Source organism: Scyliorhinus torazame, chromosome 22 (genome assembly GCF_047496885.1).
Source record: "Scyliorhinus torazame isolate Kashiwa2021f chromosome 22, sScyTor2.1, whole genome shotgun sequence".
Lineage (NCBI taxonomy): Eukaryota > Metazoa > Chordata > Chondrichthyes > Carcharhiniformes > Scyliorhinidae > Scyliorhinus > Scyliorhinus torazame.
Window position 1 is genome coordinate 105943927 of NC_092728.1, and position 18494 is coordinate 105962420.

Genomic DNA, 18494 nt, shown 5'->3' on the forward strand with positions numbered 1-18494 from the left:
TATCCCCCCTGCTCTTCGCACTGGCGATTGAACCCTGGCTATGGCACTGAGGGAGTCAAGGAACTGGAGGGGGTTGATGCGTGGTGGGGAAGAGCATAGGGTGTCACTTTATGCAGACGACCTGCTGCTGTATGTGGCGGACCTGGTGGGAGGAATGCCGGAGGTAATGAGGATTCTTAGGAAATTCGGGGACTTTGCGGGGTACAAGCTCAACATGGGGAAGAGCGAGCTGTTCGTAGTTCATCCAGGGGACCAGGAGAGGGGGATTGGCGAGCTCCCACTAAAAAAGGCAGAGAAGAGCTTCAGGTATTTGGGGGTCCAGGTGGCCAGGAGCTGTGGGGCCCTGCATAGGCTTAATTTTACCAAGCTGGTGGAGCAAATGGAGGAGGAGTTCAAGAGGTGGGAGGCGTTGCCGCTGTCCCTGGCGGGTAGGGTGCAGTCAGTCAAAATGACGGTGCTCCCAAGGTTTTTGTTCCTGTTCCAGTGCCTCCCCGTGTTTATCCCGAAGGCTTTTTTCAGGCAGGTTAACAGGGGTATAGTGGGGTTTGTGTGGGCGATAGGGACTCCGAGGGTGAGAAGGGTGTTCCTGGAGCGGAGTAGAGATAGGGGGGGGGGACTGGCGCTGCCCAACCTCGGTGGATACTACTGGGCTGCCAATGCGACGATGGTGCGCAAGTGGGTGATGGAGGGGGAGGGGGCTGCATGGAAGAGGCTGGAGACGGCGTCGTGTGTGGGTACGAGTCTGGGGGCGCTGGCAACGGCGCCGCTGCCGCTCCCTCCAAGGAGGTATACCACGAGCTCAGTGGAGGCGGCACAGGGGGGGGGGGAAGTTGGGGCCTCGCCATGGACCCCAATACGGGGGAACCACCGGTTCGCCCCTGGAAGAACAGGTTGAGGGTTTGCGGGGTGGCACAGGGCAGGGATACGAAAGTTGGGGGGGCCTGTTTGTGGACGGGAAGTTCGCGAGCCTGGGTGAGCAGGAGGAGAAGTACGGGCTCCCCCCGGGGAACACCTTCAGGTACTTACAGGTAAGGGCGTTTGCCAGACGGCAGGTGGTGGAATTCCCGCGGCTACGGCCACACACAGTACAGGATAGGGTGCTCTCGGGGGGGTGGGAGTGGGGAAGATCTCGGAAACTTACCAGGTGATGCAGGAGGAGGAGGAGGCCTCGGTGATGGAGGTAAAAGGTAACTGGGAGAAGTTGGGAGAGGAAATTGAGGAAGGGATGTGGTCAGATGCTCTGGGGAGGGTGATCTCTTCCTCATCGCGCGCAAGGCTCAGCCTCATACAGTTTAAGGTGCTGCACAGGGCATACATGACCGGGGCAAGGATGAGTCGGTTTTTTGGGAGTGAGGACAGGTGTATTAGGTGCTCAGGGAGCCCAGCAAATCACACCCATATCTTCTGGGCATGCCCAGCGCTGGAGGAATTTTTGGTAGTGAGGACGGTGTCGAGGGTGGTAGGATCCAGGGTCAAGCCGGGCTGGGGGCTCGCAATATTTGGGGTGGCAGAGGAGCCGGGAGTGCAGGTGGCGAAAGAGGCCGGAATTCTGGCCTTTGCGTCCCTGGTAGCCCGGCAAAGGATTCTTCTTCAGTGGAAGGATGCGAGGCCCCCAAGTATGGAATCCTGGATCAGTGATATGGCGGGGTTTATTAAATTGGAGAGGGTGAAATTCGCCTTGAGAGGGTCGGTACAAGGGTCCTTTAGGTGGTGGCAACCGTTCTTGGACTTCCTGGCAGAACGGTAGACATTTGTCAATGGCAGCAGCAACTCGGGGGGGATGGGATGGACGACCATTAATAAAAATTAAAAAACACACTCGATCAGCAAACCGGTGGAACCGTATCAGCACCGCCTGCGGCAGCTCGCTGGGCCTGGGCCTCCTCGCCAGCACTCGGTGGGCCCCCTCCAGCTCCAAGGGCCCCTGAAAGGCCCCCGCTCCCATCAGCGAATTCAGCACGTAGGCCCCCTCTTCCGATCCCTCCAGCCCCTCCGGGAGACCCAGGATCCGCAGGGTTTACCGCCTCGACCGGTTCTCCATCTCCTCGAACCTCGCCTCTCATTTCTTGTGGAGCGCCTCGTGCGCCTCCACCTTCACCGCCAGGCCCAGGATCTCGTCCTCATTCTCCGAGACCTTCTGCCGGACCTCCCGGATCGCCACCCCGTGGGCCGTCTGGGTCTCCAGCAGCTTATCGATTGAAGCCTTCATTGGCTCTAGCAGCTCTGCTTTCAGTTCCTTAAAACAGCGCTGGAGAAGCTCCTGCTGCTCTTGCGCCCACTGCGCCCACGCTGCCTGGTCTCCGCCCGCCGCCATCTTGGTCCTCCTCCCTCACACCTTTCTTTGCTTCAATGCCACTTTTTTAAAAATTAAATCGCCCCGCTCCTGGTCCAATCCATACACCATCGGGGGAATGTTGCTGTCCCCTTCCCACACCGGGAAACGTCGAACAAGCGCCGTTACGGGCCCTAAAAAGAGCCCAAAAGTCAATTTTCAGCGGGAGCTGCCGAAAGTGCGACTTAGCTCCGCATAGCCTCAACCGGAAGTCCTCAAGGTTGAGAGGTTGTGGAACACAGAGTTAGTGAACGAAAGACCAGGTCAACATTTACAAACTGGTTCGATAGGTTGTGGAATGAAAGAGGCGAATAAAAGGATTCAGGATAAGGAGCTAGAATACGCTTGTGAGAAGGGCAAACATGGATTAGATGGACCGAATGGCTTGTTCGCTTTGTAACTCCTTTACATTTTTATAGAACCAAAGACTGCCTTCCTTACCAAAGCTGCTCTGAGAATCTGAGAACGGGCTGGAGCTGTGGTCAGTGTGCTTATGCTGTGAATGTGTAGAGAAGTGTTTCGGCATGACTGCATAACCCTCCTCGCATGATGCCTCCTTCGGGTCCAGGGAAACTTTGGCACATTCTATGACAATGTCATGAGTTTCAAATCGCTTCCACCTGTGCAATGGAACAGCAGAACCATTAGGCATTGCCAATCATTTTATTTCATCCCGTCACACTGGGGTATAAAATCTATTGCCTCAGGGTGGGTCTAATCCAGTCAACTGTTGCAAGAATCATGTTTTGTTTACTATCTCTCGGGTCTAAAACAATACAAACATCTATCTGTTCAGCTGTAACTCCCTTGAAGCCCACTGAATTTACAAAAGTAACCATTGGCGTCTCAGATTTCAGGTCTATTTCACAAGCAGCTGGTCTGATATGTATGTTACATAAATCTACGGCACAAGCCCGTCATCTTTGGCTCCGAGGGTGACATAGTGGTTAGCACTGCTGCCTTAAGGTGCTGAGGACCCGGGTGCGCTCCCCGTCCCGGGTCAGTGTGGAGTTTGCACATTCTCCCCGTGTTTGCGTGGGTCTCACCCCCACAACCCAAAGATGTGCAGGGTAGGTGGATTGGCCACGCTAAATTGCTCCATAATAGGCAGCATGGTGGAGCAGTGGTTAGCACTGCTGCCTCACGGTGCCAAGGTCCCATGTTCGATCCCGGCTCTGGGTCGCTGTCCGTGTGGAGTTTGCACATTCTCCCCGTGTCTGCGTAGGTTTCGCCCCCACAACCCAAAGATGTGCAGGGTAGGTGGATTGGCCACGCTAAATTGCCCCTTAATTGGAAAGAAATTAATTGGGCACTCTAATTGGGAAATAAAGAATTGGGTATTCTAAAAAATCTTTGGCTCAGTGGACAGCCCCCTCGCCCCGGACTCTCAAGGTCCCAGGTTTAAGTCTCACTGCAGGGCTCGAGCACGCAAAGTAAAGGCTTTGCACCAATGCAGTACTGAGGGAGTGCTGCACTGTTGGAGACGCTGTCTTTCGGATGCGATGTTAAATCTCTGTCAAATCACAAAAAACAGATCAACTGGTCATTATCACATTGTGGTTCACATTCATAAATGTGGCGGGGTAGGCAAAATACTGATGTCCGTCTGTGATTGCAACACAACAAAACAAGAAGTCATTCAGCCCAGTTAGTCTGTGCAGTGTTTCTGCTCAATGAGACTCCTGCTTGAATGACCTCTACCTGCTCTCGCTTTCCTTCTCACAAGTCTCCCCTCAAAAGGCATCAAATTCAACAGCAAGTTCCACATTCTCACCCATCTCTGTAGAGAAATTCCTGCTAATTTATTGACCTGGAAGATTGAAAGAAGATTTAATAGAGGCATTCAAAATCATGAAGGGTCCAGGCACAAACTGTTCCCTTTGGCAGGATGGTTGAGAATCCGAGGACACTAATTTCAAATGATTGGCAAAAGAACCGAAGGCAAAATGAGGATTTATTTTTCGCAAGTGGCTGGTGTCTCGAATGCACTACCCGAGGGTGTGGTGGTGATGGATTCAATCACGGTTTTCAAAAAGAAACTCGATAAGGACTTCAAGGGAAAGATTTGCTGAGCCTCAGAGGCCGATTAGCTCAGTTGGCTGGACAGCTAGTTCATGATGCAGAGCGAGGCCAGCAGCGTGGGTTCAATCCCCGTACCGGCTGAGGTTATTCATGAAAGCCCAATCTTCTCAACCTTGTCCCTTGCCGGCAATGTGGTGACTCGCGGGTTAAATGAACACCAGTCAGCTCTCCCCCCCCACCCCCCCTCACGGGAAAAACAACCTATGGTCATCTGGGACTATGGCGACTATACACTTCTGCTGGAATAGCTTAAAGTGGAAGATTAGTTTGTTGTGCTGGGTTATGCCTCATGTACTTATGAAATGAAAATCGCTTATTGTCACAAGTAGGCTTCAAATGAAGTTACTGTGAAAAGCCCCTAGTCGCCACATTCCGGCGCCTGTTCAGGGAGGCTGGTACGGGAATTGAACCGTGCTGCTGGCCTGCTCAAAGCCAGCGATTTAGCCTTGTGCTAAACCAGCCCCTCATCACAGAGAACTTGCTCAAATCCTGCCACTCCAGGCCTATGATCCAAGTTGACACCCTCGAGTGCGTTATGGAGGGAGTTCTGCACTGTCGATGAAACATTAACTAGAAGAGCTATATGCTATCTCGGGGGGGGGGGGGGGGGGGGGTTTAAAAATTCCACAGCGCTTAAAAAAAATACTAAGAGAGTCAAGTTTACACATTCTCCTAGTGTCTTCATGGGTTTCTACAGCATGCTCCGGTTTGCTCCAATCAAAGATATACAGTTAGGTGTGGTCACGTGGATAGGGCGGGGGAGTAGGCTTGGGTACGTGCTCTTTCAGAGGGTCGGTGCAGGCTCGATGGGCTGAACAGCCTCCTTCTGCACTTTGGGATTCTATGGCCGAGTTCTCCCCAGAGTCCTGGTCAATATTTATCCCTCAATCAATCTTAAACAAACAGATTACCTGATCATTACCCCTTTTCTTTTTATGGGAGCTTGTTGTGCAGTGCATTTCCTACAGCACGACAGTGACTAGACTTCAAAAGTATTTGATTGGCTGTAAAGTGCGCTGCAACATCCTGAGGTTGTGAAAGGTGCCATAGAAATGCAAAGTTTCTGTTTTACACACTGGGAGGAACAGAGAAATAAAAATGCATCTTACAGCCAGCTCACTGTAACATTGGCCGCCTGATACGATGTAGTGCCAGGATCGATTAAAACAGAGACTTAAACACACACAAAGCAATCAGTCTCTCCACAGCTGGTCAAAACCTGGCATTGATACAAAGCCAGGACCACGTAAAAAAATAAACCAGAATGGCAAGAAAACGTTGGAGCAGGTCGGTGAGGTTGAACTGCCCAGATTAAATTTAAATCAACTGTAACATCCGATTAGATGAAATGCTCTTTGACGAGTCCAGACTCATTTACAAAACTGGGAAAACGGACGAGTGGGACAAATGTAAGGATTTGCAAAACATCACTTACTTAATGGGATCCAGTTCATGGTCTTTGGTTCCAGTCACTAGCTCGGGGTGGATTCGCACGTGTTCCAGCATCGGCTGCAACAAGTATTGGGAATGCAGTTTAAGTTTAAAATCAATCTGACAAGAACGGAGAGTCATACAGGGGTTTCGGAGCAAAGCCAAAGCAGTGACTGCGAAACATGCACAAATCACACACACGATCTCCCCAACAGTTGAGCGGTCACTAGTTAATGATCAAGTACATCCACTCTAGTTTTAATTTTCTACCATTTGTACTTGGCCACTGTCCACTCAAGTTGCTCCTTTTGCACCACCCATACGACCATAAGACATAGGAGCAGAATTAGGCCACTCGGCCCATCGAGTCTGCTCCGCCATTCAATCATGGCTGATATCTTTCTCATCCCCATTCTCCTGCCTTCTCCCCCGATCCCCTTATTAATCAAGAACCTATCTATCTCGGTCTCAAAGACACTCAGTGATTTGGCCTCCACAGCCTTCTGCGGCAAAGAGTCCCACAGATTCACCACCCTCTGGCTGAAGAAATTCTTTCTCGTCTCTGTTTTAAAGGATCATCCCTTCAGTCTGAGGCTGTGGTCTCTGCTTCCAGTTTTTCCTACAAGTAATAATTTTCCCTCCTCAGAAAATGCTGGTCCGTTCTGAAGCACAAATCCAGTTTTGCTGGCTGTCCTCGTGCCTCAACCCCAACTGGTCACTCATGTCAACCTTGAGGGCGTGCATGCCAACGGGCAACTCAGCCACGAAGGGCATCACAGCTGAGCATGCCAATCACAAACCCTTTCTAATCTCCAAAGCTCCACCAGCCCCACAACCCTACTATTAAACCCCAAAACAGAACCCCACCATGGACTGCCAAGCGTTTAGTTCTCCATATTCAGTCAGGTCTACGTGACTCCAGCCTCACATAAACGTGGTGGACTTAAAGGTCCAGCAAAGTGACCTAGAAAGCCACATTGCTGTGTCAAAATCAATTGTAGTGGCTCAAAGAGAATGCCCAGAACCATCTTCTCAGGGTAAATAGGGCTGGGCAATAAATGAAGCAGGAGTTTGTTGTTTTTTTGGTTTTTTCCACCATAGCAAGAAGTGTTCAAAATCTGCTCAGGTTTCATGTGAAAGATTCAGAGAAACACACAAAATAGGAGGCCAATCTCTCCCTCAATGCCAGCAAAACTAAAGAGCTGGTAATTGACTTCAGGAAGCAAAGTACTGTACACACCCCTGTCAGCATCAACGGGGCCGAGGTGGAGATGGTTAGCAGTTTCAAATTCCTAGGGGTGCACATCTCCAAACATCTGTCCTGGTCCACCCACGTCGACGCTACCACCAAGAAAGCACAACAGCGCCTATACTTCCTCAGGAAACTAAGGAAATTCGGCATGTCCACATTGACTCTTACCAACTTTTACAGATGCACCATAGAAAGCATCCTATCTGGCTGCATCACAGCCTGGTATGGCAACTGCTCGGTCCAGGACCGCAAGAAACTTCAGAGAGTCGTGAACACCGCCCAGTCCATCACACGAACCTGCCTCCCATCCATTGACTCCATCTACACCTCCCGCTGCCTGGGGAAAGCAGGCAGTATAATCAAAGATCCCTCCCACCCAGCTTACTCACTCTTCCAACTTCTTCCATTGGGCAGGAGATACAGAAGTCTGAGAACACGCACGAACAGACTCAAAAACAGCTTCTTCCCCACTGTCATCAGACTCCTAAATGACCCTCTTATGGACTGACCTCATTAACACTACACCCTGTATGCTTCATCCGATGCCAGTGCTTATGTAGTTACATTGTGTATGTTGTGTTGCCCTATTATGTATTTTCTTTTATTCCCTTTTCTTCTCATGTACTTAATGATCTGTTGAGCTGCTCGCAGAAAAATACTTTTCACTGTACCTCGGTACACGTGACAATAAACAAATCCAATCCAATCCAATCCTTCGAGCCTGCTCTGCCATTCATTATCATGGCTGATCATCCAACTCAATAGCCTAATCCCGCTTTCCCCCATAGCCTTTGATCCCCTTCACCCCAAGTACTACATCCAACTGCTTCCTGTGGTACAAATGCCACAGGCCAATCCCTCCCTGGGTGAAGTAATTTCTCGTCTCCGTCCCAAATGTCCTACCCAGTACCCTCAGACTGTGACCCCTGGTTCTGGACGCGTTCACCATCGGGAACATCCTTCCTGCATCTACCCTGTCCAGTCCTGTTGGAATTTTATAGGTTTCTGTGACATCCCCACTCATTCTTCTGAACTCCAGCGAATACAATCCTAACCAACTCTCTCCTCGTATGACAGTCCCGCCATCCCAGGAATCAGTCTGGTAAACCTTCGCTGCACTCCCTCGAGAGCAAGAACATCCTTCCTCAGATAAGGAGGCCAAAACTGCACACAATACTCCAGGTGTGGCCTCACCAAGGCCCTGTATAATTGCAGCAAGATATCCCTGCTCCCGTATTCGAATCATCTCGCAATGAAGGCCAGCATACCGTTTGGCTTCTTTACCGCCTGCTGCATGCTTACCTTTAGCAACTGGTGTACGATGACACCCAGGTCTCGTTTTTCATTCCTCTCTCTCAATTTATGGCCATTCAGATAATTATCTGCCTTCCTGTTTTTGCTACCAAAGTGGATAACCTCACATTTATCCACATTGTACTGCATCTGCCATAGATTTGTCCACTCACTCAACTTGTCCAAATCACACTGAAGCATCCCTGCAGCCTCCTCACAGCAGTTACAGTTCAGCCAGGCGCTATTTGAATGTTTGCCATTGCCTATCCAACGTCATCACTTACAGTAACATTTCCCAATCCATCATAGCCAACTCGCGCCTCATACATCATAGTTTCCTTTATTAAGGAAAAAGGTGGAGTTGCAGAAGTCCAAAGACGTGCAGGGTAGGTGGATTGGCCATGATAAATTGCCCTTAGTGACCAAAAATGTTAAGAGGGGATAGGGTGAAAATGAAAATCGCTTATTGTCACGAGTAGGCTTCAATGAAGTTACTGTGAAAAGCCCCTAGTCGCCACATTCCAGCGCCTGTTCGGGGAGGCTTGTATGGGTATTGAACTGCTGGCCTGCCTTGGTCTGCTTTAAAAGCCAGCGATTTAGCCCAGTGAGCTAAGCCAGCCCCTAAAGTGAGGGTTTAAGTGGGTCGGTGCAGACTCGATGGGCCAAATGGCCTCCTTCTGCACTGTATGTTCTACTTCTACTTCAAGATTCAGGGCCCTAGTCTCAGACTATGTCATTTTCCATCTTGACGAAGAATTCTATCTTATTATGGTCACTCATCCCCAAGGGTCCTCACACAACTAGACTGCCAGTTACTCTTTTCTCGTTACACAATACCCGGCCTAGGATGGCCTATTCTCTAGTTGGTTCCTGAAAGTATTGGTCCAGAAAACCATCCCGTATACACTTCAGGAATTCCTCCTCTACAGTATTGTTACTAATTCGATCTGCAGATTAAAGTCACCCATAATTACAGATATTCCTTTATTGCAAGTGTGAAGAATGTAGCAATTTCTAATATATTAGAGGTACTTGGTGCAGTAAGGGTTAAAATCCTGGATTGAAAGATTTTGGGAGCCAGGGGTGTAATTAAAGCATTGCAAAAGTTTGGCCCAATGGAATGTTGTTTGGATTAGGGGGGTTCCCTGTGGAGTTAATTAAGGTTTCAGCTTGCTAAGATGATGTCATTACTGGGAGGAGCCATGGTATCAGGTATTTTGCAGAAAAGCAGTGTTAGCTGTGTGTTAGACGGGGATGTGAGAAGTCAAGCATCTCAGTTCAGTTAAAAGATGTCTGTAGCTAGATTAGCAGGTTCTTTCCAAGCAATTCAGAATTGCCTGGTTAGAAGGTGAGCTGAAAGCAGCTGGAGCAGCTTCTGAAGGAATACAGCCAGAGTTTCTGCCTGGTTCTGACAGGATTCAGCTCTTTTCTTTAAAGCAGTGTTGAAAGGAACCTTTCTCTCAACGTAGAGTACGCTGACATCTTGAAAAGCAGATATTCCTAAGTTCTAACTGTATTTCAACAATGGATAGAGAGCCAAGATTTTTTTTTGTGTGTGTGTGTGTTTGAGTGGGAATAAAGATAGCAGTTTAGGGTAGCCGGCCGGATTCAGGCCATATTCACTGCATTGATTAGCATTGTCTTTTTTTTCTAAATTTAATTTTTTCCAATTGGGTTGTGGGGGTGAAACCCACGCAAACAGGGAGAGAATGTGCAAACGCCACACGGACAGTGACCCAGAGCCGGGATCGAACCTGGGACCGAGGCACCATGATGCAGCAGTGCTAACCACTGCACCATGCTGCCCAATGAGCATTGTTTAAGGGGTCATTTTAAGGTATTTTCCGAGGCGATGGTAAAGATTTTAATACTATGTTAGTGATAAAGTTTGTTTTAACATACCATATCCCTATTTCTTTGTGGAATCACTCCTGGAGCAAGGTATCCTTTCCTCACCGCCGTACAAAATTAAAATAAAACATTGGGGTTGCTGAACAGTCTCCCAGCCACTGTTGGGATCTGGTCTGGGATGGTAATACATGCATCTCTAACTTCTTGTTTAATAGTAAGAAGTTTTACAACACCAGGTTAAAGTCCAACAGGTTTGTTTCGATGTCACTAGCTTTCGGAGCACTGCTCCTTCCTCAGGTGAATGAAGAGGTATGTTCCAGAAATATATATATATATATATATATATATATAGACAGATTCAAAGATGCCAGACAATGCTTGGAATACTAGCATTGGCAGGTGATTAAATCTTTACAGATCCAGAGATGGGGTAACCCCAGGTTAAAGAGGTGTGAATTGTCTCAAGCCAGGACAGTTGGTAGGATTTTGCAGGCCAGATGGTGGGGGATGAATGTAATGCGACATGAATCCCAGGTCCCGGTTGAGGCCGCGCTAGTGTGTGCGGAACTTGGCTATAAGCTTCTGCTCGGCGATTCTGCGTCGTCGCGCATCCTGAAGGCCGCCTTGGAGAACCCTTACCCAGAGATCAGCGGCTGAATGCCCTTGACTGCTGAAGTGTTCCCCGACTGGAAGGGAACATTCCTGCCTGGTGATTGTCGCACGATGTCCGTTCATTCGTTGTCGCAGCGTCTGCATGGTCTCGCCAATGTACCACGCTTCGGGACATCCTTTCCTGCAGCTTATGAGGTAGACAACGTTGGCCGAGTCGCACGAGTATGTACCGCGTACCTGGTGGGTGGTGTTCTCACGTGTAATGGTGGTATCCATGTCGATGATCTGGCACGTCTTGCAGAGATTGCCATGGCAGGGTTGGGTGGTGTCGTGGTCACTGTTCTGAAGGCTGGGTAGTTTGCTGCAAACAATGGTTTGTTTGAGGTTGCGCGGTTGTTTGAAGGCAAGTAGTGGGGGTGTGGGGATGACCTTGGCAAGATGTTCATCTTCATCGATGACGTGTTGCAGGCTGTGAAGGCTATGCTCACCCCAGTCCAACGCCGGCATCTCCACATCATTCCTGTTTAATGCCATTCCCTACATCACCACCACAGTTTGGGGTGGGGGGGGGGTCTGTATGCGACCCTATTAATGGTTTTTGCCCCTCAGTTTCTCAGTTCTACCCATACAGATTACACTTTGTCAGAGCTATCCTTCCTCACTATTGTGTTAATTTCCTCTTTAACCAGAAATGCAACTCCACCTTTTACTTTTTGTCTGTGCTTCCTAAATACTGAACACCCCACGATGTTCAGTTCCCAACCTTGGTATCTTGGCCAACATTTATCTCACCTATTGCTGAATATAGATGATCTGATTATTTCACTGTTCCTTCCTGTGCACAGATTGATGGCTCCGAAACTGCAATCAGATCTAAAATCGTGTGGGGTGTCCGGAGTGGCGAAAGCACACTGGTTAGCACTGTTGCTTCACAGCTCCAGGGTCCCTGATTCTATTTCCGGCTTGTGTCACTGTCGATGTGGAGACTGCACGTTCTCCCCATGTCTGCATGGGTTTCCTCCGGGTGCTCCGGTTTCCTCTCACAGTCCAAAGATGTGCACGTTAGGTGGATTGGCCATGTTAAATTGTCCTTAGTGTCCAAAAGGTTCGGTGGGGTTACGGGGATAGGGTGGAGTTGTGGACTTAAGTGGGGTGCTCTTTCAAAGGGCCGGTGCAGACTCGATGGGCCGAATGGCCTCCTTCTGCACTGTAAATTCTGTGTGTACATCCCATCCCTCTTTACACCTAATGAATTACTTTGCAGCAGTCAATGCAGTTTAGGGTGTGCACAGCCTGTGATCATTAATCGATGTTACCCTATCCTGCCACTGCCCTCCCCCCCCCACAAGAAAAATAATCCAGTTTGTGTCTTACCTTTACCACCTCCTCAAAAGTTTCCATGTTGTCCTTCTTACTGTAGTGGGAGCGGAGGTAGGAGACAAAATTGCACGGGTACATCCCATAGAGGCGGTGAAATAATGCATAAACACTGGCATGTAGGTGAATCAGATATACTTCTGGCACTTGACCTGTTAGAATAAAGAGGGGAAAACACTAATTATTGAGAGTCAGGACACTCCTCACCTCACCCCCCCAAACCCGGGGCATGAGTCTGCTGTTTCTGCACACGACATCTTATCCTCCCAACTAGATAGTTCTACTTTGTTAAAGACATTCGAGAAATACAACCTGTTATTTAAATCAATGCATAGAAAACTGTGCCACTGACGAACAATCACGGACCTGAAATATTGACTTGGTTTCTCTCACCATACGCGTCCTCCGATTTGCTGACTGTTTCCTGCATTTGACTGTTTTCATTCTTTTTTTTTTAAATTTAGAGTACCCAATTATTTATTCTTTTAATTAAGGGGCAATTTAGCGTGGCCAATCCACCTAACCTGCACATCTTTGGTTTGTGGGGGCGCAACCCACGCAAACACGGGGAGAATGTGCAAACTCCACATGGACAGTGACCCAGAGCCGGGATCGAACCCGGGTCCTCGGTGCCGAGAGAGTGCAGTGCTAACCACTGCGCCATCGTGCGGCCCTGTTTTCATTTCTGATTACCAGCATCAAAACTACTTCGTTTTCTGTAACAAAAACGAAGGGCAAGCAACCATAAAAGTGGAAGACCAAGTTATAGATTCTAAGGAAACTTTTAAGTTTCCAGAATCAGGGATAAACTCGGATTGAGGAATTTACAGCGCAGAAGGAGGCCATTCGACCCATCGAATCTGCACCAGCCCTTGGAAAGAGCAGCCTACTTTTAGCCCACACCTCCACCCTGTCCCCGTAACCCCACCGAACCTTTTGGACACTAAGGACAATTTAACATGGCCAATCCACCTAACCTGCACATTTTTGGGCAGTGGGAGGAAACCGGAGCACCCGGGAGGAAACCCACGCAGACACGGGGAGAACGTGCAGGCTCTGCACAGACAGTGACTCAAGTTCGTAATCGAACCTAGGACCCTGGAGCTGTGAAGCAACAGTGCTATCCACTGTGCTACCGTGGATCTGTGAAACCAAAGCCCTCTGCCCTCCCAGGTTAACGTAAAACAATCTCAAGACCACGGTTTCAGAAGCATCGGGGCATTTTCCCCGGTGTGTTGACCAATATTTACTCCTCAAATCATCACCACCAAACAGGTCTTGACTTATCAAACTGCCCTGGGATCTAGCGGTGTGAAAATTGACTGCGGTGTTTCCTACGTCACAACAGGAACAACATTTTGAGGGACCCTCATTGCCTGTAAAGTGCCATAGTACATCCCGAAGTTATGAAAGGTGCTACAGAATTGCAGGTCCTTTGTTTCAAGGCAACGTATAGTAAGGATGGAGGATGAAGTTTCAACTATGCCCCAAAACACCTGCATGCTCATCTCCGGCAACTGATGGCACTTTCTACATCAACCAGACGCAGACAGTAGCTTGGCCAACATTTATCTCACCTATTGAGACAGTAGCTTGCCAGCATTGCACAGTGTACATTTGAAATGAAAATGAAAATTTGACCATTGAGTTGAAAGTACCAAAACTCAGAACTATTTTTAGTACCCTGGGACAGAAGAGATTTTCATCCCAGGAGCCTTCGATTCAAATCCAGGACCTTTGGAGGAAAAAGAAATGCCCGACAACTCTCACATCCAGCCTGGACTGGTAAATCAGGACACCACCCTCATACCTGGTTTTCGCAGGTTCCAGGCAGCTAACCGGCCAAAGATTTCAAAGAAATCGAGAAGATGCTGCTTCCCAGCTTGTGGGATCATTGGCAGGAGGATGATTAACACAAGGACTCCAGTAGTGAGCACAACAATCTCGGTTTCTGTCTGCAGAGAGAAGATCAACAGCTGCAAGTCAATGGAGACGGACCTTTAAATTGACGGGAACAGTGAAATATGGTGACTGACTTCAACCTCAGCTGGGGAGGCAATGAGCAGCAACCCACAGGGAAAAGGAACCATCGTGAGTGCATTCTAGCATTCGCAGAACTGAACAACGCCATTCTGTCCTTCTAGGCTGTCAGTCGGTTAGACTACAGCTGATCTATCTCGCAGCTCCTTTATGGCCTCATAACCCCTTCACACCCAAATCTTCACACCCAAGCGGCTGGTTTAGCTCACTGGGCTAAATCGCTGGCTTTTAAAGCAGACCAAGGCAGGCCAGCAGCACGGTTCAATTGCCGTACCAGCCTCCCCGAACAGGCGCCGGAGTGTGGCGACTAGGGGCTTTTCACAGTAACTTCATTTGAAGCCTACTTGTGACAATAAGCGATTTTCATTTCATTTCATTTAACAACAATCCACCAATCTCAGTTTTTAAACTTTTCAATTGAGCCTCAGCTTCCAAGTGCTTCTTGGGTGAGAAAGTTCCAGATTTTGACCCCCCCCCCCCCTTTTTCTTTTTTGCTGGAAACAGGTCAGCTGTAAAAGATGTCAGAAAGCAGGGACATAACTGAAGAGGGAGTTCCCACCTGTAAATTAAAAGGAGTGGTCTTCCAAAATAGAGAATGGCTGATTTTCTGAACTCTGGCTTTGGATAGTCAGTCAGGGTTCAGACGGAAAAACGCTCACCTTGGAATCAGACAGTCGTGAGATCGAACCCCACTCCAGAGACTGGAGTCCATGCTCCGAGGCAGCATTGCAGTGTGACTGAGGGACTGCTGCACTGTCCGAGGTGTTGTCTTTCGGAGACACTGAACCAAGGTTCCACCACCTCCCCCAGGTATAAGATCCCATGGCAGGGTCCAGAGAGGAACAGGGAAGATTCGCCGAGGATGCTGAACAATAGTCATTCAACCAAGTGAGATTATTGGGTTATCAAACTGCTGTATGTGGGAGCTTGCTGCCTGCAAATTGGCTGCACTTCCTCCATTATCGTAGTGACAACACTTCAATAAGTATTTAATCAGCTGTTAACTACTTTGGGTGTCCTGAGGTACTGAGAGGGATTTTTTTTTAAATTGCAAGTCGTACTTTAATTGAAACCCCAACGTGAACAAAATCTTTGGGTGGGTGAGGGGGGTATGAAAAGGTTACTAAAACCGTGCATATGTTGCGAGACACTAGGGCAACGTTTTAATCTGGATACTGGGTGGCACAGTAGCACAGTGCTTAGCACTGCTGCTTCACAAAGTCAGGCACTCTGGTTCAATTCCTGGCTTGGGTCACTGTCCTCGCGGAGTCTGCGTGGGTTTCCTCCGGGTGCTCCGGTTTCCTGCCACAAGTTATGAAAAATGTGCTTGTTAGGCGAATTGGACATTCTGGATTCTCCGTGTGTGTACCCGGACAGAATGAAATGAAAATGGCTTATTGTCGCAAGTAGGCTTCAAATGAAGTTACTGTGAAAAGCCCCTAGTCGCCACATTCCGGCACCTGTTCGGGGAGGCTGTTATGGGAATGTGGTGACTAGAGGATTTTCACAGTAACTTCATTGCAGTGTTAATGTAAGCCTATTTGTGACACTAATAAAGATTATTATTACTGCTTGGGAGAGCACCAATTTATATCAAAGGGGTTTTTGGGGATGGGAGGGCAAGGGAAGAAATCTAAATACATTTATAATCACAACTGCTTCACTATGTTTCAGGGAACTGTAGAAAATGAACTTTTTTAAGTATAAATTTAGAGTGCCCAATTCATTTTTTCCAATTAAGGGTCAATTTAGCGTGGCCAATCCACCTAGCCTGAACATCTGTACCAGCCTCCCCGAACAGGCGCCAGAATGTGGCGACTTGGGGCTTTTCACAGTAACTTCATTTGACGCCTACTTGTGACAATAAGCAATTTTCATTTCATCTTTGGGTTGTGGAGGCGAAACCCACTCAAACACGGGGAGAATGTGCAAACTCCACACGGACAGTGACCCAGAGCCGGGATCGAAGACTTTTCCCCCGGGTGGAACAAACCATTACAAGGGACATAAATTTAAGGTGGAAGATATAGGAGGGATATCAGAGGTAGGTTCTTTACCCAGAGAGTAGTGGGGGCATGGAATGCACTGCCTGTGGAAGTAGTTGAGTCGGAAACATTAGGGACCTTCAAGCAGCTATTGGATAGGTACATGGATTACGGTAAAATGATATAGTGTAGATTTATTTGTTCTTAAGGGCAGCACGGTAGCATTGTGGATAGCACAATTGCTTCGCGGCTCCGGGGTCCCAGGTTCGATTCCGGCTTGGATCGCCGTCTGTGCGGAGTCTGCACGTCCTCCCCGTGTCTGCGTGGGTTTCCTCCGGGTGCTCCGGTTTCCTCCCACAGTCCAAGGATGTGCAGGTTGGGTGGATTGGCCATGATAAATTGCCCTTAGTGTCCAAAATTGCCCTTAGTGTTGGGTGGAGGTGTTGAGTTTGGGTAGGGTGCTCTTTCCAAGAGCCGGTGCAGACTCAAAGGGCCGAATGGCCTCCTTCTGCACTGTAAATTCAATGATAATCAATGAGGCAGCAGTGCTAACCACTGCGCCACCGTGCTGCTCGAAAATGAACTTTTTAAAGAAACCACTCATCAAGCCAACAAATAAACCAACAATAATCTGAAGCTAGCCATTTACTCACTTCCAGCAGTAATCCATTCCCTAAACACCAAAGTACATGTTAGGTGCAAACATTTGGAGGGAAGAGAAAACAGTGGGCAATAAAGTTATTTTAAAACTTGTGTACCGAACCTTCAGACACTTGAGTAGTGAAACCAGCACAGGTGCACGAAAGAGCTTATGAATCCAAGTTGGCTCACGTCGGATTACATGACCCAGTAAGGTCACGGCAGATAGTCGGGTGGCTGCTTTTCCCATGCACTCATTTAGTCGGTCCAAAAGATGCTGGAAAACACAAAACAACCTTTCAAATGGATCACTGATTGCTGGCGACAATGCTTCCACACTGAAAAAGAGTATGCTAAGATGGAAAATGGCACTTCCGGTGGCGGCTATGAAGGAGTAAGTCGCACATTTGGCGGCTCCCGCTCGGGTCGGACTTTTGGACCTTTTCCCCCGGGTTTCTACCGGACTTGAACTGTAAAACAGAAGACAGAGGCAATTGTGTACTGAATTCCCACATCGGTGCATGGAGAGAAGGACTAGAAGTGCTCGTAAAAGGCAGAAACAGAAAGACAGAGAAGGCTTGGGCTGAAGCTGCAGCGGGAGACAGCATGGCGGAGGACCGGACCTCTGGTTTGTCGACCCAGCGGTCAACGGAGCAGCTGATGCAAGTTATTCAGTAAGGCTTTGCTAAGCAGAAACGGGACTGCTTGGACGCGATGAAAGAGTCGATTGAGCGGCTGGAGCTTAGATTGGACGCCCAAGATCGGGCGATCCAGAAGGTAGAGAAGGCGCTGGCTGAGCAGGAGGAACATCCAAGCTGCGGTGGAGTTGGAGGTGGGGATGCTGAGAGACCAGCAGAAGAAGCTCCTGGAGAAGGTGGAGGACCTAGAGAATAGGTCCCGCCGGCAGAACTTGAGAATAGTTGGGCTCCCGGAGAGGTCCGAAGGAGCGGACGCTGGGGCATGCATCGCAGACATGTTTGAGAAGCTGCTGGGGGATGGGTCATTCTCCTGACCCTTGGATGTGGTCAGAGCTCAGACAGCACTCGCGAGGAAGCCGCGAATGGGAGACCCCCCCCCCCCCCCGCCCCGGAGGGCAATGGTGGCGAGATTCCACAGGTACTTGGATAAGGAGTGCATTCTAGTGGGCCAAGCAGACACGGAGCTGTAAGTGGGACAATAGTATCCTGCGGGTCTACCAAGACCTGAATGTGGAGGTGGCCAGGAGAAAGGCAGGCTTCAACCAGATTAGGTCGATCCTTTTTCAGAAAAAGATCAAGTTCAGGCTGTTGTATCCGGCCCGTCTCTGGGTCACGTACGAGGAAGAGCACTTTTATTTTGAGACGCCGGAGGACGAGCTTGACTTCGTGAAAAGGAAAGGACTGGTGGTGGACTGAAAACTTTTGAACTTTGCTGCAACGTTCATGTTTTTTTTCTTCTTTTTGTTTCTCTGTTCTTTAAAAAAGTTTCTCGTCTTTCGTTTTGTGGAAGCTGTTTATAATGCCTTCTGTATTGATTTGGGACCAGTGGCAGAGCTGAGTGAGTTAAGGTTTTCATTTGCACTTGGGGGATGGAGGTGTGCCTGTTTAGATTTTGGGTGTTT

General features: G+C 48.8%; 1 protein-coding gene across 2 annotated transcripts in view; it reads right to left on the bottom strand.

Moving 5' to 3' along the window:
- Positions 1-18494, bottom strand: part of tsc1b (TSC complex subunit 1b) — a 69057-nt gene that overhangs the window by 36732 nt on the left and 13831 nt on the right. For both annotated transcript variants that reach the window (XM_072488853.1, XM_072488852.1), the window contains exons 4-8: positions 17019-17171; positions 14041-14185; positions 12228-12382; positions 5850-5923; positions 2774-2952 (exon numbers count right to left, since the gene is read on the bottom strand). In XM_072488853.1, the coding sequence (XP_072344954.1) occupies positions 2774-2952; positions 5850-5923; positions 12228-12382; positions 14041-14185; positions 17019-17171 (706 nt within the window). The remainder of the gene's footprint in view (positions 1-2773; positions 2953-5849; positions 5924-12227; positions 12383-14040; positions 14186-17018; positions 17172-18494) is intronic.